The sequence below is a fragment of the Melopsittacus undulatus genome, chromosome Z, assembly GCF_012275295.1.
Source record: "Melopsittacus undulatus isolate bMelUnd1 chromosome Z, bMelUnd1.mat.Z, whole genome shotgun sequence".
In the NCBI taxonomy this organism is placed as follows: Eukaryota; Metazoa; Chordata; class Aves; order Psittaciformes; family Psittaculidae; genus Melopsittacus; species Melopsittacus undulatus.
The window spans coordinates 80,620,448-80,645,253 of NC_047557.1; the positions used below are offsets into that span (position 1 = coordinate 80,620,448).

Below are 24,806 nucleotides of genomic sequence, written 5' to 3' on the forward strand. Positions count from 1 at the left end.
TTAAAACAAAAATCTGCTTTGGAAATCCTCTATCCTTTCTGAGCATTTACTTTTATTTTAAGCAGAATTGGTACAGACTTAAAAAAAAAAGAAAACAACATTAAGAGTAGAAGTGAGTATTCAGTGAGTATTTTTGATTGCTTTTTCAAAATTACGTGAATGAAAAAGGTAAGTACTGTCTTCAATTATAATCCTGAGATGTGCATGTAAAAGTGATTTCTGGAATCTTTATGACATTTGGAATCTTAACAATCAGATAAATATATTAGATGTGGTAATATGTTGGGTTCTGGTTTTTACTGAGGTACAAGATTTAATTTAATTTTTGGTTTTCTTACTGTTGAAAATTCCTTGAAAAATTAGTTGCAAACATTTAGAAAATATTAATTTGCTAAGGGAGCTTAAACCTGATCAAGCATTTACTAGGGCAGAATTTGAGGTATCTGAGGTAGAAAATTTATCCGTTAATTTTATGGAAAGCTCTCAGACTTTACACTTTAATTAGTATGAAGCTAACAACATTTGTTAGAACAACCTCAACCTTTTTCAGAAAATGTAGTAATTACAGATACAAGTGTATTATTAAAAGTATCTATTTGGAAATTGTTAGTGCATTTTGGTGAGATTTTGAAATGCGGTCAAATATGGGTACTCAAAGATAATTTGGCAGAGTCAGACAGTAGCTTCTGGTAAATGATTTTTTAGTGAAACTGCAAATTATCTGCAAATAATCCACATTTTTGATAGGTGAAAAGTGCTTTTCCTGTCTCCATTTTTTGAAAGGGAAGACTTACTTTGACCTGAAGTTACATTAGCAGTCAGATTAAGCCTGGAATTTAAAAATTTCTGTTGCGAAAGACATGCTTGATATTTAAAATAAGTTATTCCTTGAGAAACTGCATTATCTGAATTGCTTAAATGTAGGAGTCCCAGCTTTTATTATTCCATTTAAGTATTCACTTTTCACCCAAAGGAAAACAAAGTGATGTTCTCACAAAAAGCAAAAATTCTGTTAGAATAATGTATATTATGTATGTATACTTACAGAATTATAACTAAAAAGTCAAGACCTTTTAGTCTCATATTTGTGGAGTGGTATTTCACTACAGAAATTAGTTTCTAATTTTTCTAGTTTAGAATAAATATTTCTGTACAAACATGAGAGTAGTTAAAGAAAAGTAATAGGAGTTTAAAAAAAAGTGCTGTTATGTTTGTTGCTGTGCTGCGGATTATTAGCAAACAGACCAAGGCTACAGAGATTTTTTTCCTATGCTTTATCCATGGATGCAACCATTAGATTTAAATTTATGTTGGTAAATTGATCGTGAATGTCACACACACAGGTACATGTAAGTGCAAATAAAAAAAAGGCATTCAGGTTTGTAATAAAAGACCATTATTATAATGTTGCTTGCAAACGGCCATTACAAAGTTTGTCTAAATGTTTTCCATTATATAAAGTATTCTTACTTATTACTGTGAATGCTCATGAAAAAAACACACAGCCTTCCACCTTTCTCTTTTGTGAAGCTTTTGGTGGTTTTATTCACTATCTGGCTCTTTACGAAGAGATGGACTGCCATCTATTGACTTATTGAAGCCCCTGCACAGAAACGTGGATTGACTAGAACAATGAGTAATGATAAATGCATTCTGCTGTTATGGATGGTGGTAGGGTTTTGTTTACATTAGTTGTGATGACAAATTTTGGCACATTACAAATAATATGTTGTATGGGCAGAAATTTCTTACTCCAACCAAAATAGACTGCCAGTGCAAGAAATCTTATGAGCAGTTGAAGTGGCAAAAAGGTTTATAAGCTGAATATTTTAATTTGCCTTTTGATAGAAAAAAGATTATCATATTGCATTCAATTAAGCTTAAATGTAAAGGCTCTGTGATAATCAAAGCTTTATAAGTGGATGAAGTTGGTTTCTTTAAACTTTCAACTCTGTTAACTAAAATTATTCTGCATAAAAACAAAGTCAGCAGAACAATCCAGTTCCCGCTGTGGTTTAAAATAGTATTTAATATCCTCTTTAAGATGGTGATTTAAAACTTTTACAAATAATTTTCATTGTCTCTGCTCTGTGTGTATTTCTCTTATATCATAAAGGGGACATAACATTTTTCAAAACGTGTTTTAAGCTTCTCTTCATATAGGTGTCTGTTTGTAATAAATAGGTCAGGTTTGATCCTGCTTACATTTATCAAAGGGGTTATTTTCAATTCAAGCACTAAGACAAGGACTTCCTTGACATACCCAGGATAAACAGTTTTCAACATAGCTTACTATAGTGTAAATAACAATACCTCTGGTTTGGTTTTTTTTTCACAGACAAGGCATTTGAAGGTCTTGTAAAGCTCTTTGTTCTAGATTATTGGATAGCTTAGCTTACAACTTTGTCTTTCTAAAAGCCAGATGTTTCACAAACCCAGAGAAATACGGTCTGTGCTCCAAAGGACATACCACCACTCCCTTTTCGTCTTAAGGATATTGGGGGTGCTCATAGCAGTGCTTTTTCATCCTCAGAATGCTTGGCTCTTTTTCATTCCCTTTCTCCTGACATTTCAGATTTCAGCCATAAAGGTAGGGACATTTATTGAACATTTTGAACTCAAGTGGAGGCCATTTTATAGCACTCTGATTAAGAAGAGGAAAAGAAATCAGTGGGAAAACCTGTGAGATTAAAGCACCCTACAGTTTTCATGTGTTTGGTTCAGTTTTGCAGTTTATTCTTAACTAAATACAACAACATCCCTCTGTGTTTGATTTGCTAACTGATGGCCTAACTGCATGTTCGGTGGCCACTCCCGATCTGCACGCTGCAGGAGCCAAACAATCCTGCTGCACCCCAGGCTCAGAGGTCCAGCGTGGGGCCCATTATAGCTCATTCTGGAGGGACAGCCCGTTTCTGCAAGTGTGGAGGCTGCCATCAGTGTTGCCAGCTTGGGGCTCAGAGTGGATAGCAGGACTGGACCACCCTTTGTGAGGGCACTGCGCCATGGGAGGAAGTCATTTGTGTTCTTTACACAAAACCATGGATGGGACCTCAGGTCCAGAACCACCTCACTCCCGTAGTTGTCCTGTGGCTTTGCTGCTGAACTGCCCAATGAAACTAAGGGTAGGTCTTGCACTGCTGTGACAGTCACATTTCCGCTTACATGACATCACTGGAAAATAAAGAGGAAATTTATTTTCAGTGCATAGTGACCCATATTTTCCTTCAGGCTTGAACCTGTACTTCATCTGTGTGAGTCCTCCTGAAATGTAACTCAGACCCCTTCTGCACTGCTGGGTTAGCCATATAGGCAAAATCTCAGTGTTTCAATAGGCACTGCCTGCATAGATCTCTTGATTTGTGCTGCACTGCTTCATTGTTAGGTGAGACTCTGGTATACAAAAATGGGTCAGTCTGACTCAGAAGAGAGATGTGGATACAATAATCAAAAAATGTTGCAAGTATTAGTATTTTCTTCAGTAAATACCTACAGAGTAATTAATTTCTGTGCACAAAATAGGCAAAGCACAATTTTTATTTTTCTAATATGTTTGTTTCTTAGTTTAAATGAATCCTGCTCAGATTATGTGTTTTCTTTCTGTAAGGATTTTTTATAACCTCTTCCTCCCCCTCTATTGCTCCAGCCATAAGGACTCCTTCTCCTATCCCCTGCCTTCACCAGTCTTATTTATTTTAAAGCTCCTAGGCCAAGATGGCCACCAACAGGGTTTTAGAACCATCAGAATTTTTAACTAGCAGAAACTATCATTTAACATACTTTTTGACAGTCTGTTAATCTTACTTTTAATCCACTTACATAAAAGAAGGTGAACCAGGAATTGGCTGGTTTGGCCTCTGTGCTTAAAAGACATGGAGGGACAATGCATCTTTTGTGTTTAATTTTTGCACTAGGATTTCTTTGTGTGCATTATTAAAATTCCTCATGGTCTGCCACTTTTTTCCTGAAATGAGAATGTAAGCAATGCTGTTTAAAGTCAATATGTGTCCTTTAATATGTGACTTTCAGAAAGAGAAGATTTAAAGTATGACTCTGGAAAAAAATATTTAAGCTTGAGAGAGAGAACAGTTTGTTTCCAGAGAAGCTTTGTAGGTTTTGTGCAGTGAGCAAAGGATGGGTTTCAGGGTATTTCTAGGAGGAAATAAAGCCTGACTTGCCTGTGTGTAGGGATGGGGCTGCCACAGTGGCTGTAGATGTGGCTGCAGTGTCAGCTCCTCCAGTCTTTGCATGACGCAAGGCTGCGGACCATGAGATCAGCACATTCCTGTTAAATATTTTAGCACTTGGCCAGTTTCTCTCCAGGTCTTTTAAGGTTATTTCTATTAACTCTAGCAAAAATACCAGTGTGTTTATGCAGTAGACAGTATATTTATTCTTATTTTGGAATCACAGAGTGGGCCCTTACACCATTAATAGGCATTCTGTGCGATATTTCACAGAGAAGCCAACCCAAAATTCTCAGGGATATGAATTTAGGGTAAGGATGACTGCTTCCTGTGGATTGTGGGGAGACACAAACAACTGGAGTGTGACTGTGGCCCCACTCTTCTGCCCTTCAGGGAAACGTGCATTTTTGGTTCTTGGGTTGTGAAGATTTTATATTCTCTGAAAATGCATGCTAGTAGCCTCTTTGGCCAGGGGATGGGGTAGGGCAGATCTTGGACAACGATTGTCAGATAATTTGTTTTTAAATTATCTACTTGCATTGTACAAGCCTGAGCCCTACTACTCTTGCAAGTCCCATTCTGTGAAAGAGGTGCTTCTGAAATGTCTGTATGCACTGCACCATTGTTCTGCTGAAAATAAACATGTTAGAAGTGGTTTGGTATGCTATCTGTAGGATCCCCTGGATTTTATTTTACATTCTCTTTATTCCCCCCTACTAATTATAATTTGTCCTGTGTTCTCCTCTTTCAATTTCAGGTATTTTTGAGGCTATCAGAGACCTAAACCCAAAATCGTTTTCTATAGCAAAGAAACTGTATTTCACAAAAAAACAGTATTCTTTCTGATAGATTTTTTTTACAGAAAGCAGAGAATTTCAAGACCTGAAATAAGTGTAAGCTTATGAGTACAAAGCATGTACTATAGCTTTAAGTACAAAAGAGTGCTAGACAGAGCTCTTTCCCTTTTTTGTTTTGAAAACTGTATTTAAGAAATTACAGGAAAACAAGTAGCTTTGATAACTTTATATAAGTATGTAAGATCTACAAAAAATACTGCTTAGAGTGTGCCTTTTCATGAAAATGTTTGGGTTTAACTGATACCCCTGGGCACATATGAGTACCAAATAATTAGGGGATTTTTGTGTGTCAGTTAGGCTAAAATAGAAAGTTCACACGGTTTTATCTGTAAAATACCAGCATGTCTTTGCACTTGCACTTTCTCCTGGGGAAGAGTGATGGTGTCTCATACGTCTTCACTAGAGAGACAGATCCTCAGTTAATGCCTCCTATAGCTGTGAGTTGTAGTCGTTAGCCCAGGTCTGTGCCTGGCTCTTTCTAGGCTGGATCAGAAAGCTGCCAACATGTGCATGGACCCAAGAGGCCACGTTGGGTGGCCTCTGTAGGCTTCCAGCAGCATGGCATCAGCTGCCACTTACCTTAATCATCTAGGCATGATAGAAGCATTCCTGCTTCCTCTAACATTTATGTTTCATGCCTTTCACATCTGTCTCCCCAGAAAATAAAATAAAAGGTGTTTTGAAATTGAGGATTAAAGGCTGATTGCATCTTGACCAGAAATTGCATTTTCATATGTTTCTGGAAGCGATCTGGAGCTGGGAGGAAATAGAAAGCTTGTCTGACTGAACCTGGTGATTTCCATTTCTCTGATTCTGGGGTTCCAAATAACCTCCTTGAAGTGTTTTTGAGAAGTGGCATTCTTCAGAGAATCCTGGACTTGAACATACACATTATTGTTATTTAAGGAACACTGTATTTTCTGCAAAAACAGTACCTTTTTGGCCTGCCTTTAAATAGAAAAAGGAGAAGAGCAGGGAACGGAAATTAATACATTTTAATATTTTGAATGTTTAAGTCTATGGTTAGCTAACCTGTGTATGCCTAGGAAGCTGTTTGTGTGGTACGTGACATTTTCCAAATGCTGTTCTGGCAATTCTGTTTGCAAGATGTGCTCATGACTAGAAAAAGCTTCTCCCTCTCATGGAAACTTGTGTGTAGGAATTGCTCTGTTCTCCACATAGAAACTTCCGTGTACATCCCTCCTTTGCCTAGCAAATGCCAAAACAGTTGTGATATGCATTTTTGTGATACAGCAAAACTGTGGAATAAGTGGTTAGTTAAATAGAAAGCAAGATAATCATTGTAAGATTCATTGCTGAAATGTCTCCCCATCATATACACAGCTGGAGTTCTTTAAAGGGAAAGGATTGAGATGGTCTTTTCTTTGAGGCTGATGAATTTGGTAAAAATTTTTACCTCTCTTTCCTTCTGTTTGAAAATGTGAACCTATATGATATTGTAATAATTTTTACTATTTCAGGTATTAACCATCTAAATAAGGAAACCAGAATTTTCAAGGCAGAATGATATTTCCAGTGCATTTTAAAAATAGTCATTTTTGAGGGGACGGGGGGGAGGAGGGCATAGGGAGGGAAATCTATGCTCTGTTTCTACTACATCATCTGTATGAATGTTCTCATCGAAGTTCTTATATGCCTGAGAATTACTCCTGAACTTGATATGAAGGTATTTTTTTCTCAATTTTGTTAGAACTTAGTTTCAGAATTCCATAAGAAATCAGAAATTATCTGTGATCTCTTAGACATTTTAAAACAACTAAAAATTACATTTTTGTGTAGGTAACATAAAACATATTTTGGTGCATTTTTGTATTGCAAGGTGAAAAAAATTTACAATGTCAGTAGACCGTAAATCTCCGCATACTTTTTGCACATATATCCTAACTAGGAACAGCATTTTGCTTGTCAAATGTCCACTCAGTATCTGCTTGTAAATTGCATTTACAAACTAAAACTATTGCATTTTATTGTACAAATGCTTCGCATGTTAAAACATCACAGGTATTTATCAAGAGCAGTCTGTGGGGCTCTGCACTGTCAGCAGTGTGTGTGATCAGCCATGTCAGTGCCAGACCTGTGAGTTCATCTTTTCAATGATCTGTGTATTAGGAGCAGCCAGGAGCTCACACTGGTGTGAAAACAGTAACTTGAGAAAATTATGCTTGATCATGGTAATAATCTATGGGTTAGGATTCCCTAGAAGTATTCACTGATTTAATTCTGAGAGGATCTATCATGTTAATATTAATACATCTTGTTAGGTTCTGTCAAGTGAATAGAAAAATTACTATGCCTGTGACAGAACTATCCTGATTTTGATTTCAAATTTTGAAAAATCAAGCATAAAGGGAAGTAAAAGGAACCAAAGACCCTTATAAAGTGATGAGCAGCATAGAGCCATATACCATAAATAGATACTGTTTCACCACAGTACTAGAGAAGTCTCAGAGGAGTGGGTGATTTGCATGATATATGATAGATGCGTATAGTGCCCACGTAAAGCAAAAGAAGGCAACATCCCTCTCAATTATTAGCTTCAGGGGAGTGAAGTTAGGCCTTCAGTTTTAGCTTATTTTTGAATGTTTAGTTAACATTTGACAAACATAACCCAACAGCTGTATAAATCTGAAATTGGCACAGCCACCCCATACTGGCAGCACCTCACATAGAAAGAGACAATGACACCACTGCCTTAGCTAGTCTTCTCACTTCTGCCAGAAGTGGATAAACTTCTCCTTGGTAGATATTTCACTCTGTTGCCCAATCTGTGTCTTGCCTGTCCCAGTGCCTCCGAGTGCAGACAGTACCACCGTAGTGCCGTTCTGCATGGCGTGGCACATGGCACTGCAGCAATGCCACCTGCATGGCATGGCATGGCATGGCAGCACTGCGGGAAGGGACATGACAGAGGCTTTTTAGTCTCAAGAGGTAGGAGGGAGGTAACACTTACAGGAAGAGGTACTGTTTTTACAGTAAACCACATGATACATTTGCAAGAAATGGATGGTCACTGCCTGCGTTGAGAGTTTCTCAGAATCAGCGTCAAGTCCAAAAGCTGATTGTCTTCTTTCTTTCCCCCCCACCTTTTTTTTTCCTTCCTTCAAACTAATAATTTCTTTGCCTGTAGTAACTATGCATCTTGTAGCTAACAGAAAGTAATTTCATGTTGCTTCTATGCAGTTAATTCTCATTCTAAAGTATATTTGTAACCTCCTTCAGAACTTAAAAAATTGAGTGGTGAGTGCCTGTGCATGAGCATATACAAACACGGAGGGATTTCTGTGTACTGTTTGATAGTCCTGAAATATGTTCTGCTCTACAATTAATTGCACCAGATTTACACACAATAACCAGTTTTTATCTGACTTATTTTGATAGCAGATGGGACTCTGGTTAAATTAATGCTGCTTTTCTGATGATGGTGTAAGGAGGGAAAGAGAGGGAAAATAACAGCAGTGACATATTCAAAACTTGGTTTGGAGAAAATACTTTTGATCAATGGTACATTTATGTGACATGGGACAGCAAAAATCTGATATTTTTCAATCCATTTTTAGATGATGTAGGCTACTTAGGAAGTCCCAAGTAATATTCAAGTAAAAACTTAATGGAATTGAGACCTTTAAAAACAAATAAACAAATCAAAACCAAACCCAGATCTGCAAGAATGACATAGAAAAGCTTCTTTGCATTAATGGTTGCATATAGGCTGTCAGACATTTCTTCAAGGGCACATTCTGGATGAATGTCACGCATTTTAAAGCTAGGTAAATATAATCATAGTATTACTGAATATATATGATGCTCTTAAATGGAGAATGCATAAAAAATTATGAGGAAATTGATAAACATTAATATGAACAGTTAACATGTTGATAATGTAAGGAAAAAGTTACTGTAAAATTGTTGGTCAGTAAAGGGTGCTACAGATTGAAGCCTAGCTGCTAGGATGTTTAAAGAAAAAAAGCTTGAATTGTTGTTTAGTTAGAATATACCCCAGCAAAAACTCACTGCTCGCAAACTGATGAACCACTCTTTTGGCATCTTCTATCCTCCACTAGCGCTGTATTTTTTCTGTGTTTACTTCAATTTTAGCTGTGAACAGAAATTGCCTCAAAGCAAGTATCTATTAGGAATGCTCTTATAAGAAAGTTATTTCAAGTGTGGTGCTTCCTTCTTGCACATCTGATGGTGAAAGGTGATTAGTAGGCGACATAAAGGTTAAAGAGAGAAAGAGAGAGAGGAAGCTGTAAATCATCTAGAATGACAGTAAAAATTAAAACCTTGGGGTTTGTTGGGCTCCCCAGTGTATTAGCTAATAAATATAACCATGCTTCAGTTCTGTTCATCTTCTGGTGTTATAGGCTTTGCAAATGTTTGTGTTTAGATTACTGTATAAATGTATGTGTAAGTATGCATATACTTAGTGCAGCGAGTGTGCATGGTACAGTGCCAACCGGTGCACTCTGCACGCGTACACCTGGGCGCATATGTAACGACGTTTGGTGAGTCTCCTAATAAACATCTGAATAAAATATACATGTCCTCATACATAAGTCTCCTCCTCTTCCCCTGCCTCTTCCCTGCCATCCCCCTCCCCCACCCCACTTAAAAGCTTGTGGTCTTTTCTCCATCCTTGTACTAAAAGGTTTCTTTGTGAGCCAGGCCATTTGTCCATCATTGTTTGGGGTCCAAACAGTGGTAAAATACCCTGTCACCGATCCAGAGTGCTGTGAATGGCAGCTTCTCTCTGGACAATTGGCGGTGGTGCCAAGAAATATTCCTGAGAGGATTATTTAACCTTTCAATTTAGGGGGCACAAAGCCTGGCTGATTAATGAACTTTCTGATGGGCGCTGATAAGCGGATCTATTTCTTTATTTCCTCTAAAAGTGATTCCTTCTCCTGTCCCATATTACTATAATCTTAAACATAAAATGTGGCAAATAGATTAAAAAACAGCACTAAAGAGTTTATCTGGCTGGCAAACTGAAGGAGCTAAATTAAAATTGGTAATGAAAGCAGTGGCTGAGCCCTGTATATGGTTTTTAAATGTGCTGTGTATTTTGAAGAGACTTATTCTCCAGCTTGCCTGGTAATGACTGCTTTTGGTTCACAGTCCAGGGCTGGCTTCTGTTATCCCCCCCCAAAAAATGAGTTGTGTTATCTGGATGACTGCAGACACATATGCATCCCCCTTTCTCACTGCATGGGCAGACAAGGTCGATAGCATTACAAGGTATTTGTGGCAGTGCTTGTTTCAGTTTTCAGAGCTGCCAGTTTTCAGCCAGATTTGAATTACAAAAGAAGAAGCTGGCATGAAAATTGAAAGGGTTTATCAGCTAGTCTGAAGCCTCATAGCACATTGCTTATTTATGCAGTCCATTTGCACCAGGAAATGTAAAAAAGGAAATACATTTTTAAAATAAGGTCATAAAGACCCAGATATGTTTAAGATGGCAAATAAAATACAGATACCTATAATATCTTTCCAGGAAACGATTTCACTTAATGCTGCACATTACTTCGGAGGAGCGCTTATGTTACTGTCATAAATTTGTGCATTTGTGTCACTGTATAGGTAGTCTCTGGGGATTAAGAAGGAAGTGTTTGCTAACTTACTTTAAAATTATAATAGAAGAAAGATAGGTTTGTAGTTTGAGAGCTACATCAGAAATAGTTGAAGTTTAATGTACTATCCTATTTAAATAACATTTTGCATTCTGTGTAAAATTAGCCATGGATGACTGGATAAATGCCACCACCTTTGTAAAAAACCATGAAGATTTTGAGGTATTCAGGGATTGTATTGTTATCCTTACTATCTTGTATAAATTCATTTTCTGTACAAACTTGAGATATTTTTGTCCATTTTTCAGAAAATACTTTTTGAATTAATATTTCAGTATTTTTTTAATCTGCTTGTAAGAGCACTGAAAGATTACATTCATTTCTTTTAAATATGTACTATTGTACTTTTTGTCTCTTCCTTGAACGTTTTCACACAGTCAATTGTAGATGCTATTTGCATCTATTTAAAATGAGGTATAGAAATGTCCTATTTGTGTAGCAAATGACCTCTTCACAGTGCTTGTACTGTGGACCAAACAAGTTAAATTCATTTTTTTGGAAAAAGTTTTGGTTTTCCAAGCTGTGTAATCCAAAATAAAATTTTGTCCATGGATCTGCAATTTAATGTGTATCATGTACTTAAAAAAAAAAAAAAAACAAAAACAACAAACCCAAACCTAACAGTTCAGTTAAATCACTGATTTCCTGATTATTTCATTGTGTTTTGTTGTTACCCAAAAAGGTGGGAAGAATGTTACAAGCATATTCAGTAAATGCGATTACAAGGTGTAATTAGTGGAAAGATACTCACGTGTGACCTTCACAACTGCTATTGGAAAAGCAAGTTTTTTTTACATGGCTGAATAAATGAAGAAGTAAAATTGGTAAAGTAATTATTTGGTTTATAATTGTTTGGGGAACTTAAAAATCAAAATACTAGATTTGTATTTTTCTCCTTTATTAGCATGCATCAAGCTCAGTATGTTTCTGTCATGAATTTTCATGAGGGTTTTTACGACGTAGCATGTGTGGCTTAATGATGCAATCACCTGATAGACTAGGAAGACTCCAAAGGAGACGTTCCGGTCTGTTGTGTGCATAATATTTGTTTCAAAAATCTGCCTAATTAAGGAATTACCCAATGGAATGCAAGCCTACTGGGTGCATGACATGGTTAAAGAAAATAACAACAAAACCCCTTAGTATAATTACAATATTACATGATACCTTACATTGGTAATTTTGAATATAAGGGAATGATACTAACTTGCCATTGTTTCAGCTGGTATGCAAGTAGATTATGATAATCTGTAAAGGGAAAATGAAAGTATACATTTTGCAGTGATAGAGCTGTTCTGACTGTTTCCTTGTCCAACTTCAGTCTACAACCCATGGTGTGTAATGATTCATTTGATGATCATCTTTCAGTGGCTCAAGAAATTGGTGTAACATCACTGCTAATGACTTTTACTCCCAATCTTACATCTTGTTTGTCTCAGTGAATTGCACAAAACCAGACTGTGCAGTATGCAGAACTCATGCATTGGTTGTGGTGGGAGCATTGTTGGAAGGAATGCCCTGTGCTGGCATTTTGGGTTGTATAGTTGTCCTCCCCCTGCACTTTCTTTAATCCACTGTTTAATTACTTATCTTTAGATTGCAACAAGAAAAAACACTAAAAGTTATCTGATAGATTAGGTATGAGCATAGCAATTGAAATAATGGATCAGAAGAAATAACGCTTTCTTCTCAGCACACAAGAGTGGTGCTGGGTGATTTGGAAGTGGTATAAGTAGCCATAGCTAGCCAGCCCTGGGATGTGCTCAGTAAAGGTTTTACAAAATTATTCCGTCACATGCTAAAGCAGAGTTAGCCAAACTGGTGCTGGATGCAACGAAAAATACCCAGCCCTTTCAGTGCAAGCCTTAAGCAGAGGCAGTGTGATGGCAGATGGACACTGATGGATCGATTGAGGGCATGACTTTGGTTTCACCTGATTACAGGAGTGGATGGCACAGTGAACTTTTCTGAATTTTATTTAGTTGTCAGAGTGGTTTCACTGGCACACGAGATATAGTGGGAAGCTTTTCTTTTGGCAGGTATTTTATCTGTTTGGGTCAGATGTATCTTGGTGAGTTATGAGAGATGACTGCAGAGTGGGCTCCAGCTGCCCTTGGCTGTCAGAGAAGTTGGGTGTGTGTCATCGTACTGGTCTGAATCATGAAGCGTGCCATGTTTGTCCAACACGGGCAGTTTCAGTTGCACAAAAGGGTCATGCATCTGGTCCTGCATATCGCTGAGCTCCATGCATCACATAATGCAGAGGAGCAGAGAAATATACAAAAATGGGGGTCAGAAGATTTTCTGTAATTAGTGAGATTTAGCCAGATTGCAGATCCTAAGTAGTAATGAGCTTCATAAAAGCAAGCCTTCATTGGATCAAAGTCAGTACAGATAAGGGGAGCTCAAGGTCACAGAGGGAGCTGCCCGGCAGGTCTATTTGCATAAAAAATTACTGTCAAAAATAGGCCAGAGAGGCAGCCCTGGCATTTTGATCTCTTGGCCTTTGTCATGGAGATTCGTAGTTGAGAAGGGAGGAAGGCCAGTGTCCCAGATAATGATTAACTGTTTTAATGGCATTCATTCATTCATTCTGCACTAACTACTCATGCAGAAAAAAGGGTTATGTAAAATGACATTAGAAGAAAAATCATTTGTAATCGTTGCATCAGGCTGCACTTTGAGGAGACATTAGGAGTAAATCCATGGTGTGGTAGGCTTATGCTTTATCTTCTGATATTTACTGAGTTTACTGGTGCATGAAAAGCTTTCAGCAAGAATAGCAGATGGGATGGACCTTTCATAGGTAATGCTATCTACCAAGTTATTACTTCTATATATTGATAGCGAAGTAATCTCCAAGATATCACCCTACAAATGTAGATTATTTAAATGTTTGTAAAAATCCCATAACCCTGTAACATAAAGAAACTATGCTGATGAATAGGTTTTTTTGTACCCATATGGCTGGAGTCTTTAGATGCCTTTTTAAGCCCTAAATAAATAGAAAACAGAACGTTTATAACACAAGGGTTTCCTTTTTTGTTTAGCTTTGGAAAGGAGTAAAGTTATATAGAGTTGTGATCTGACGTGCAAGTATTCAGTTTAATTTCTTTGCTTGAATGTGACCTTTTCTATTAACTGAACAGAAGTAAATAGGGTAGGGGGAGCTGGCTCAGAGGGGGGGCAGTTGGAGTTACAGGGGCTGTGAAGTCTGTGGAACTCCTGCCGTAACGGGGAGCCCCACTGTACATATTTACACCCAATTTTCAGGTGGTTTTAGCTGGTCCCTAGCAAGGCCAGGCTTCTCTGCAGGTAGTGGAGAGATGGGAGCAGGGTGGGAGCACAACCAGTATTTGGCACAGCTGTTGAGTTCCAGCGTTCAGAAATGCACTGAGAACTGCAAGTGTTTGGTGCTGGGAGGCAAACCCACCAGCCAATGCCAAGCATAACTTATGAGCCAGGTGAGCTAATTGCATTTCCTGCTGTGTGTTTAACTTTTGGATTACACTGAGGCACCTAGTGAAGGAGTGTGTAAAGGCTCTTCACATACTAATTTAGCCATATAAATCACTACAGTGCTTTGGTGAGCATGATCCATTTCTTGTCGATATCAGTGCAGCTGGCATGTATTTTCAAAAGCCCAATTCAAAATAGTGGAAGATCTTACTTATCTTTCCTGTGAATAGCAACAGTGTTTTGAAGTCAGTGTGAGTTTTACTAGAGTTTCAACACAAGAACATTAGCAATGGCCAAAATCATATTTATTTGCATTGAAGGACGACCATTCACTAGAGGAAGGGGTGAGACCCTTCAGCAGGCATTTCAACAGACAACATCTTGGAATGTAAAGGATTGTATCTCTGGAATAATACATGGTTATTGTTATTGTTACATTACACCTTGCAAAGACCAGATACTATAATCATGTTATTTTCAGACTGATGTTATGGTGAATTTTAAGGCCTACCTGAGAGAAAGTAGTGGTCTTGATTTTATTTTTGACAGCTGTGTTGCACTAGTATTCTGGTCACAGAGCTCTTGAGCAGACAGGGACTGACTGAGAGAACCTTCTGGGGCTTTGTGGCAGCATCCCAGTGTGGGCTTCAGTGGACTTTCAGCTTTGAAAGCAGATTTAATACAGCTAAAATTCCACATGGTGGGAAGGCAGAGGAAGGAATCACTCATAGGATTTATTTCAGCTTTTTAGGAGTCCTGTCCAAAGTGGAGGTGATTTCTGGGGCCACTCCTAATGCTGAAAACTAACTAGAATACAGGTGATAGATCCAGTAAATTAAACCCACAGATTTTTCCTCAAGGGGATTATACAAATGTTAGCATTTGGTGGGGTTTTTTAACTTGCCTGTTCAATGTGTTTATGGTAAAAGGATACCTGAAAAACCAAGCTGGTTTAGTAGGTCACACACTGCTGTTAGCTGGAAAGCTCTTGCTGTAAGACATGGATGAAAAAAATACAAATTAATTTATAGATGGTGGGTTTTTTTCCTTTCCCTGTTTTCCTGCCTTTTGTGACAAATCACTGTTGGATGTGTCACTCTACCTGGTCTTCCTTTAGCCTCCTCCTGGTGAGTGAATGTGAACTAAGGAACATGAGTCAGAAACATGCACTTAAACCCAAGGCTGAAAAGGTGCAAAATAAGGTGACCCTGCAGGTGTGATCAGATTAATAAAAAATGGCATTGGAAGATTTCTGTTGTTTCTGCCTGCTTTACAAGCACTGCTGCCATTCTTCTGGAGGCCTATGTGGAACACAGCAGCTCTAACAGTAGAAGAGAGAGGAAATTTGTGCAGTGCTGGGAACAGTGAGGTCACTCTTTTGCCCTGTTGGATTTTAGCTAGAATTCATGCACCATTTGTTCATACCCATTCCAACAGTACAAGCTCTGTGGTAGTTATTTCTCCAGGGGATGAATGTGTGGTGTGTGAGAAAAGTAAAGGTATAAACAGTATGTTCATGTATTCCACTTAGTGGTGCTAAATGGGGGAAAGAAAAATAGCTGCCTGTTCCTTTGAATTTGATGGAGCATGCTAAATCAACCTTCACCTTATGTAAGCCCCAGGAGCAGCAGTGGATCACAGCTGCTACATAGTGTCCTCTCTGCTGGGAGCAGAACCAGTCCCACATTGGCTTTGAAAGACTGACAGGTCCTCCTGCAGTGTGCCTACTCCTAGGCACTGCTGTTGGAAGCAAATACAAGCTTGGGAATGCAGTGGGTGAAGGACTTGTATCTCCATCAGATCTTTGCTGTACTGCTTCAAGCAAGGCTAGTTCTACAATACACAAATGTGCCTTTCCAGCTGGTGGATGCAATAGCTGATAGCCCTACCTGTCCCAAGGGATGGTGGGGCATCTGTGAGAGCTGGAGGGGGGTGGGAGACAAGGAGGAGGGGAAAGAGATGAATCAACAGTTTGTTTTCTTGTATTCAGAGCTGAAATAAGAGGGCCAGGTGGAATAGATACAGAGGATCCCTTTTCCCACCTCATTTGTGATGCTCAGTCTGAACTTTGCTCTGTAAAATTAGAATAATATGAGCCACTTGCCTCTTTTTCAAACATAATATCCCAACAGCAAGCAGGTATGTACTGATTTAAACATAATAAAATTATATTTTTGTAATTTAAATTTATCTGTAATTCAGCATTCAGAATACTGCCAGACCTTATTCTTGCCTATTTCTGTCTTTCAGACAAAGCCAGGACCCATCAAGGCAGCCAGTTCTCACTCTGAGCGCCCTGCTGTAGTGTACTGCTACAACTGTTCCCGAAAAGGCCATTTCGGATATGTAAGTTTAGCAGTCTCTGCATTAATGTTAAATGTATCCCTTGGGTTCATCTCTGACATGATATGTGTTTGGAGAAAAGAGCTGAAAGAATCAAGCTAATTCTCTATGAAGGGCCATTCCAATGAAATGTTTGGTTTTGCAGCATTGCTGTAATCTGTGGAGGCCAATGTATTAAGTGATCTCACCCATTTGATTTAAAGATATGGAAGAAAAGTTACTATTTCTCCTTGGCATGTTTATTGCTTTGTTTTTCAAATCCTAAATCAAAATTAATTTTGGGGAGAATATTGGAAAATAAACAGTTGGTAAACACGGCTTTTTTTTTTTTACTGCCATGTTCAGCATCATGTAAGTTTTTCACCACAATCACCCTGACGATTTGAAATACCATTTTAGGAATTTTCTGTTCTTCTTGCTTTTGATGTTCTTCACTTGTAGTTTCTTAGCTTAATTCAGCATCTGAATTAAGATTGACAGTAACCTTCTGTAAGGTGTACAGACATTATGAGCTTTTAGTGGCTTTAGTAAAAACTGGAGGTCTGCCGTATCTTCTGGGGTTGCTTGGTGATGCTTATCACCTTTTTCAGGCCCCTTTTGTGACAAGTGCAGCTCTCCACCTGCAAATATCAACCAACCAATGTTAGGTCTCTTATGGAATAAGTTCATGAGGCACAATTATTCTAGAAAATTAGTGTTACTCATGCATTGAATAGGTGAATTTTATAGTTTCCTGCAGTTTAGAGACAGCAAATTTCTTCCTTCTCCTGCATGCTTTGTGTGTTGGCTCCTACAGCTACTGGATATGTATTGTTAAAAGCTTGCTGCTGTTTTCAGCTAAACAGTTAATCCCTGTGGGGAATAGTGGGACAGATAGGGCGGGTTTGCTGGGATCTTCTCATGGCAGAGATGAAAGATGAGTGGAAGATTTTCAATGCTGAGCTGTCTTTGGAGAAAAGTGAAGATTTTCTTCTTGGAGCGAAGGCCACTGTGTACAACCAGGAGATGTGGCTGCCTGCTCACCTGGATTGGGAGGGGCAGGAAATAAGCAGCTGTTGCAATCCAAGCTTGGTAAGAGACCGTTGTGTGCCACCAGCGTGGTGTCACCCTGGCATGAGTACAGGCACTGCTTTGACTGTGGTACAGCAGTCCAAATCCTTGGCTTCATCTGCAGGACATCTGCTCAAGGCACAGCTATGTGTGCAGCAGCAGCATGATTCCTCAGCAGCACAGTCATGCAAACAAGCTTGTTCTGGTGTTTGAGACTAGAGCTGATAACGCCTATGAAAACAGCGCTGAAACTGATGCTGTTAAACAAAACCAGAATAAAACCCCTGCCAGTAATATGGACTCTAAAATGGACATATACAATAAAAACAGAAGTGAGAGGACTGAAGAAAGAAGTGGGGCTGACTGCCAGCAATGGAAAAGGAACATTTTACTAACCTGTCAAAAAATGGCATTTGAGGAAGGCAGACAGTCATACATGGATACAAATACAGCTGCTGTAACAATGATTTGTAAATATGTGGGAGGAGCTGATAGCTTGGATGGAAAATGGTAATAACTGTTTGAAATTAGTAAGGCAGTAAAGTGACTCAGGGATAACACTTTTCAGTTATCAAAGCTAAAGAAGGTAAGATAGAATTTTTACTAGTGTACGAGGAGCAGAAATAGCCTGAACAATGACAGAATGGAAATGAAGAAGTCACAGTCACAACACAAAAGGGCAAAGATACCAAACTTCCTATATGCATACAGAAAAAGAACCAGGACCCACATCAGATTATGCAATGGTAACTGAGTATTTGCCCTCCAATTATTAAACTTCCTGTCCAAAAATGGATGGGGAAATCGGACTGGGAACCTGCATGTGCGTATGCACAGTGACCCAGCTGGACAGGGAATGCTCCTGAGTTTTGCATCTCTCACTGGCTAAGAAAGCTGAGAACATAATCAGTGCCTGAGTTCATGTGGTGAGCTGCTCTGTCAGCATGAAAGATCTGCCTGTAATTCAAGTATGAAAAGGGATTTTTGTTAGTTTTTAATGTTAATATTTTTAGCAGAAAAAAAATACTTATGATGGCAAACATCTTAACATTTTTCCAATTTCTGTACCTCAGGAATTATGTTATATTGCTTTTTTTGTACAGTTAAAGCAGTTGAATAACAAACTGGCCAAGAAGACAAGGCTAGGGTTAGTTTCTTATAGATGCACCATAACCAGTGCTTCCCACTCTAGTCCTTTCCTTCCATGTTGCTATTTTATCTAGTTTAGGAACACCTGAAATTCCTGCAGGCTGCAGCAAGTTCTCAAGGCAGTAGTGTTAAGGAGTTGTACAGTATCTGTAGGTGTGCCTTGCATTCACATCCAGTATGCCAATCACACACTCTTGCACACATCTGGTATCAGGCTCTGCTTTCTATCCTCTGTATGATACCTCTAGCGCTGAAGACTGTCCCAAGAGTATTTAACAGTACACAGTGTATGGCAGCAGTAGCAGCTTACTTGAGAGGGAAGGATATATAAAAGTGCTTGTTGGACACTGCTGAGGGAAAAAAGGAGTGCTGATTTGAGTGGCATGTGCATTTCATTCCCTGCAGCTTCTCTGTCAGCACATTAACAGAACAAAAAGAAGGAATGACTACACATCTGCAGAGCAAGCCCTAGATTTGAAGCAGGATCTCAAGCAGTACATTTCACAGCTGTCACACAAAGATGAGTGTGTCTTTGCATACTCCTGTGTAAAGCTGATCGATGTCATTTTCAGTAATCTCTTTGGCAATGTTTAGGGATAACATTTTCTTTCATTTATTCCAAATAGACAGGCATCTTTGTGCCTGCCTGAAGGCCACTCCTAGGTTTCAGTAACATGAAACACAGGTTTTGAAGTGGCATTTGTCTGTTACTCTTTTCTCTTGTCTTAAATCTGGGGAAGGTAAATAGAGAACCCTGGAAAGGTGAGAGAGAAAGTTTCTATGTGGGTTGATAGGTGACTATTCAAGGTGTTCAGTGTGAAATGCAATTGACTTCCAGGATATGCTTTTCTCGGTTGAATAGCTAATGATAGCAGCCTGAGGCAATGGATGGACTTGCATGCACCTTCTAGGTCCCTTTCAGCATAATTTCACAGGGGGGTATAAGGCTGATCCCTCAGACTTGGGTAGGCTCCAGCTACGAGCTGCCATTGCTCATCCACACTCCTCTGTGCCTGTAAAGACTAGACAGTTGTCACACAGCCTGACAATACCCTTTTGGAGGACACCATGGAGAGCAGCATGATTCTTCATTTAATTTCAGCCAAGGAAAGGCCAAATACAAGTTGAGAAATATGAAATACATGCAAAATGCATCTTCAAAGTACTCTGCCTCTGAGAAAGAGAGGGGAGGAGGCAAGAAGACACACAGGGAAAAGGGGGTGCTAGAGGTGGCACTGGAAATAATAAACAAAAGAAGGAACGCTGCTTAGCTTGTGGTCAAAACATCAGGGTGAGTGAAAGATCCTGACAGTTTCTTGAAAATAGAAAGGCCTAGAGTTCACTGAATTTGGGCAGTATCCAAGAAGTAGAAAGATGATATTGCAAAGCACAACAGCTAACAAGCAATTTGCAAGGATATATGTATATCCTTGGAGATAGATCTTGGATATATATATCTCCTATATATATATATATAAGATCCAATATATATCTCTCTCCAGGGATATATATTGGAGTAGCATGTGATATATATACATATATATATATATATATATATATCCCTGGAGATATATATATTGGATCTTTTATTTTTTTATATATATATATAGGATATATATATCTCCAAGATATAAGATTCAATATATATATCCAGGATTATATATATATATATCACATGGTACTCCGAGGGAAAAAAAAAGAAAGAACTGTGGGAAACATCCCAGTAAGCCTGACTCACAAGACATCACTAAAACTTTGTGTACAGCAGTGGAATAATTCACATTGCTGAATGAAGTGTTTGGGAATAGACTAACATGTGCGTGATATAAGAGCCAACCCCTTCCTCACTACAGATGATAGTTTCAGACTCTCTTCCCCTTTCCTACAATCTGATGTGTTTGCACAGCACTCACCTGTAGGATTTGGTTTTCGATTACATCTGTGAGAAAACTGCAGCAGCCAGACTGTCTGCATGTGGGCAGTGTGGGGAGGATGCTGTGCCCAGCTCCTCAGCACTGCTTATTTCCCCTTCAGCCTGTTCCACCCTTGTGATCTGCCACATTTCTGCACATACTTTCAGCCGAAATTATGTTGTTTAAAAGAGATTCCCTGCAATAAGAAGCATTTTTCTTTCAAGGAGACTGATCATGTGGCTGTGCTGGGAGACCAGGAAACAGCTGGTGGTGAGGGGACCTGTCCTGGCTGCAGGCAGGACAGCCCTATGCCCCCGATCCTACAGCTCTGTTTGCAGTCCACCTCATATTTACTTAGCGCTCGCCTCCTTCTAGACATTCGCTTCTGTTGGTACTACAGATGTGTAGGAACTTGTCGTGGTTTAAACTAAATCTGCACAGTTCCCCCTTTGTTTCCCCTCCCCCCCCCCCCTCACCTTCCCACTCCCGGAGGGATGGGAAGGAGAGCCGGAGGGATACAACTCCCACGGATCGAGGTAATATCAGTCCAGCAATCAAGGTATAACAGAAATAACTACCGGTACCAATAACAAATCAATGTTAGAGGAGACAAACAGGGAGAGAGAATACGATACCACCCGCCGCCACGAGACCAGCCCCGGAAGGAGAGAGAGAGCTTCCCCCCTCCCCTCCTAGCCAGCTTCCCGTTGCCTCCCCGAGCCCAGCCCGGCGTGTTAACTCCTTCCCTCCCGGCCAGCTTCCAGTCCCCTCCCCGAGCAGGACGTGCTGTGGTATGGAATACCTCCCCGACTAGCCCAGACCAGGCGCCCTATCTCTCCCTCCTCCCTGGCAGAGCATGAGCTACTGCTGAACCCATGACAGAACTGCAGGAAGACATAAGATTCCTTCCATTTGCTACAAGAGAACTGCAGCTTGGCTTATGTTACGTGTGTTTCTCTGTGTGCACAGAAAGGGTTATTAGATGATAATAGAATTATCAGTGTTTGAACAATTGCTGGCCACAACCTCCACAGGTGCAGACCAGCATCTCCAGAATCTGACTGATTTTTCTTCCAGACAACTCAGCCACGTCTAGTGACTTGAAATGTGTTTTGCAGGAATGCTCAGAAAGGCGGATGCATGGAAGCATGTTCCCTTCTTCTCCATTCATTTGCTACTATGATGATGAATACGATATTAAGAGAAGGGAGAACAGATTAAAAAGAAAGGTTGCAGGTACAGTATGTTTTTTGAGATCTCTCCTGCCTTTCAGTTCTTCAAAATACTTTTTTTCTGTGTTTAATGTTTTCAGAAATTTTGTGGGATTACTTCCACATGTTGGGAAAACTATAGGGATTTGCAGGTAGTCTTAACAGTAGTATAAGATTTGTGACTTTATCCAACCCTGACTATCATGGAAATTTATGGTGTCAAAGTCACAAGGTGGGTGTTATCAGATGTTTTAATTCTAAAAAATCCACTGAGATTGAAAATGCTATAAACTAAGAGGAAGATGATTAAGATGTAACTTGTTAAGATTCTAGTCTGCTGACAGAAAAAGAAATATATGAAAAAGTTTACCAGAGATGAATTTTTGTCTTAACTAACTTCATAAATACACAAGGCCAGCTGTGATAGCTTGAGGTGTTTTGCATGCATATTGAAAGGCACTGCTCTGTTTTACAGAACTATATGAAGCTGGCCTTCTACCTGAAAAGCCAGAGATACCATGGCAGGAGGAGGAACAAGAGGGGCACAGCCATAAGAAAAAGAAAAAGGCTTGGAAAGAACATCGGAAACATAACAAAGATGGCAAGTGTCACAAAAGGGTGAAGATGTGTCAGGCAGAGAAACACAGAGAAGAGAAACACAGGAGTGATGTTGAAATCAGCCACAACCTGGAAGAGGACTTCCCTAGAGGGTGTAAAAGGCAGGCATGTAGAGGCAGCAAAATCCATCACAAGTCCAATTTCAAGGCATTCTCAGGCAGCAAGACTGCTTACACGCAGGAGTCTCTGAAAGGTGCTAAAAGAAAGAAGAAATGGAAAAAGTGGAAAGATGCTAGTGCTGGTAACACTGAGAATTTATTCCTCATAAAACAGAAGAAGAAGAGGTCTTCTTCCTGGTGATGATGAAGTAGATAGGTAGCACTGGCATTTACTGACACCAGTTCTGTCTTCTCTTTATTTTTGTCCCTCTCTTAGTACACTGAATTTGCGTCCGTCCCTGAACCCACATAGGCATGCCCAGGCACAAGTCACACACTGAATTCTGTTCCCAGAAGGGAGTGCTCTGTCTGTCATGAGCTGGCCACTTGACAGGTGGGCTTAGTGCTTGTGCCTGGAGTGGCTGTACTTTTCAGCAATCCCAATATAGGCTGTAAATTTGTTTTCTTTGCTTCAGGGCATATGGAGGTAAAAGGGGGCCATGCTTTGTTTGGTAGCTTTTATTTTTTTATCAGTGAGGTGTTGCTCTGCCTGCCAGAGCAGGATGTGTTGCTAGGGAATACAATGCCTTTGGGGCTGACAGTGGAGAGACTCTCATGTTAGAAGAAGTTGGGATGCAGACCAGGGATGTAGATATAAAGTATGGTTCCTGCAGCCACTCAGTATTTTCCAGCTTGCAGCTGGGCACTGTTTCACTTCAGTTCCTCCCAGAAGGAAGGTGTTGGAAAGGCATTGGCTTGTACTTTGGGATCTGACAGTCTCCTACCTCATGCTCCATTGTGGATCCATCACCCCCAGTGCCACAAGTTTTGGTGCACAGGCCCATTCCCTCTCTTTGCCAACTAGTCAGCAGGGCAGGAAAAGGGAGTTGAGAACAGAGTTTACATCTCAAATTAAATATGTCCTGTTCCCCTTGATGTGGAAGTTATTTCTGGTGAAAAGATAGCAGAGTATGAAAGATTTATTTGGTTCTAGACATACTGTGTTAAAATTTAGTATTTTTTTTAAGACAGGTATTTTTGTACACTGGAATTAAATGTGTTTAAAAGCTTTGGAAGAAGAAATGCTTAGTCAAAGGAACAACCCAAATAAAACTTCACAAGGGATATAAAAAAATGTAGCTTTATTTCACATTTTCTCACATTACTAAGCATAATTAAAACTAGTTTTCTTCTCTTTCATGAGCTGAAACTACATCACCTCTGGCAAGAGATTCTCCTGGTTTTGAAAAGGAAATTATGACTCATGACCTGCTCCATCCTGTACCACTCCTTTTGCCAAGCAATTGATAGTAACTAACAGCTCAGTTTCAGAAAAGTGCATGTCCTCTCTTAATTTTGCTAAGAAATAGGCCTTTGGCTACGGTTGTGTTTTAAAATTAGAAAGCATTTGTAACCTATGCTAATTTAAGGGCATCTGAGAAACCGATACAGGTACACTAGAAACAGTTCAGGATTATCATTCTGCCAGTAGTATTCTTTGCTGGTACTCCCTGAATTCATCAGCTTTTTGTTTGGCAAATTTGCCAGTGAGAACACTGGTATTTTAGTGACTATATCATCTCATCTCAGAGATGGCTGGAGTAGAGCTACACCTGCATAAGACTTGAGAACTTAATGCCCTGTTTTGCTTATGTGCGTGTCCTTGCTGGCAACCAAAGTTTAATTTCAATGATCACTTGATTGAAAAGTTCTTGACGACACTGAAAAAGTAAATCAGTTTTAGCCCTAATAAAAAATTTAAAAAATGAAGAAAATACTAATTCCATTCCTGAAAAGACTCTACCCTAACATTGAAACTCATCTTTTTTTGTATGCTGAGTTTTGCATCTTGTCTTCCAGATGTGTTTCCTCCACTGTTTTTCAAGCTAATATTGAATAAATCTGGGGATTTCTTAAGGTAAAAATTGCTCCGTGAAATTGTGGCCTCACCATTTTCTTCACTGTACAGTTGTGTGATAAGGACTGGTATCCCTGCGAGTGTTCACAAACCATGTAGATAAAACCCTTAGTGACATGATTTAGTGGTGGCCTTGGCAGTGCTGGGGAGTGGGTGGACTTGATCTTCAGAGTCTTTTCAAACCTGGTTGATTCTATGGTTCTAACTGACAGAAGCCTGACTGTAAATTGACTTGTGCCTGTAGCTGGCAGTAACTGTTGCAAGCACCAGGTGATACATTTTTTATGGAAACATCTCTTGACTTTCCTTCTGGGTCCTGCAGATACCTAACCTGGCCCTTGCTCTGAGAGAT

General features: G+C 39.4%; 1 protein-coding gene across 2 annotated transcripts in view; it reads left to right on the top strand.

The window, feature by feature from the left end:
• ZCCHC7 (zinc finger CCHC-type containing 7) overlaps window positions 1–24,448 on the top strand; it is a 117,352-nt gene extending 92,904 nt beyond the window's left edge. For both annotated transcript variants that reach the window (XM_031051784.2, XM_005152449.3), the window contains exons 10-12: window positions 16,405–16,500; window positions 21,728–21,845; window positions 22,296–24,448. In XM_031051784.2, the coding sequence (XP_030907644.1) occupies window positions 16,405–16,500; window positions 21,728–21,845; window positions 22,296–22,738 (657 nt within the window). In that variant the 3' untranslated portion in view covers window positions 22,739–24,448. The remainder of the gene's footprint in view (window positions 1–16,404; window positions 16,501–21,727; window positions 21,846–22,295) is intronic.
• The last annotated feature ends 358 nt before the right edge of the window (window positions 24,449–24,806 follow it).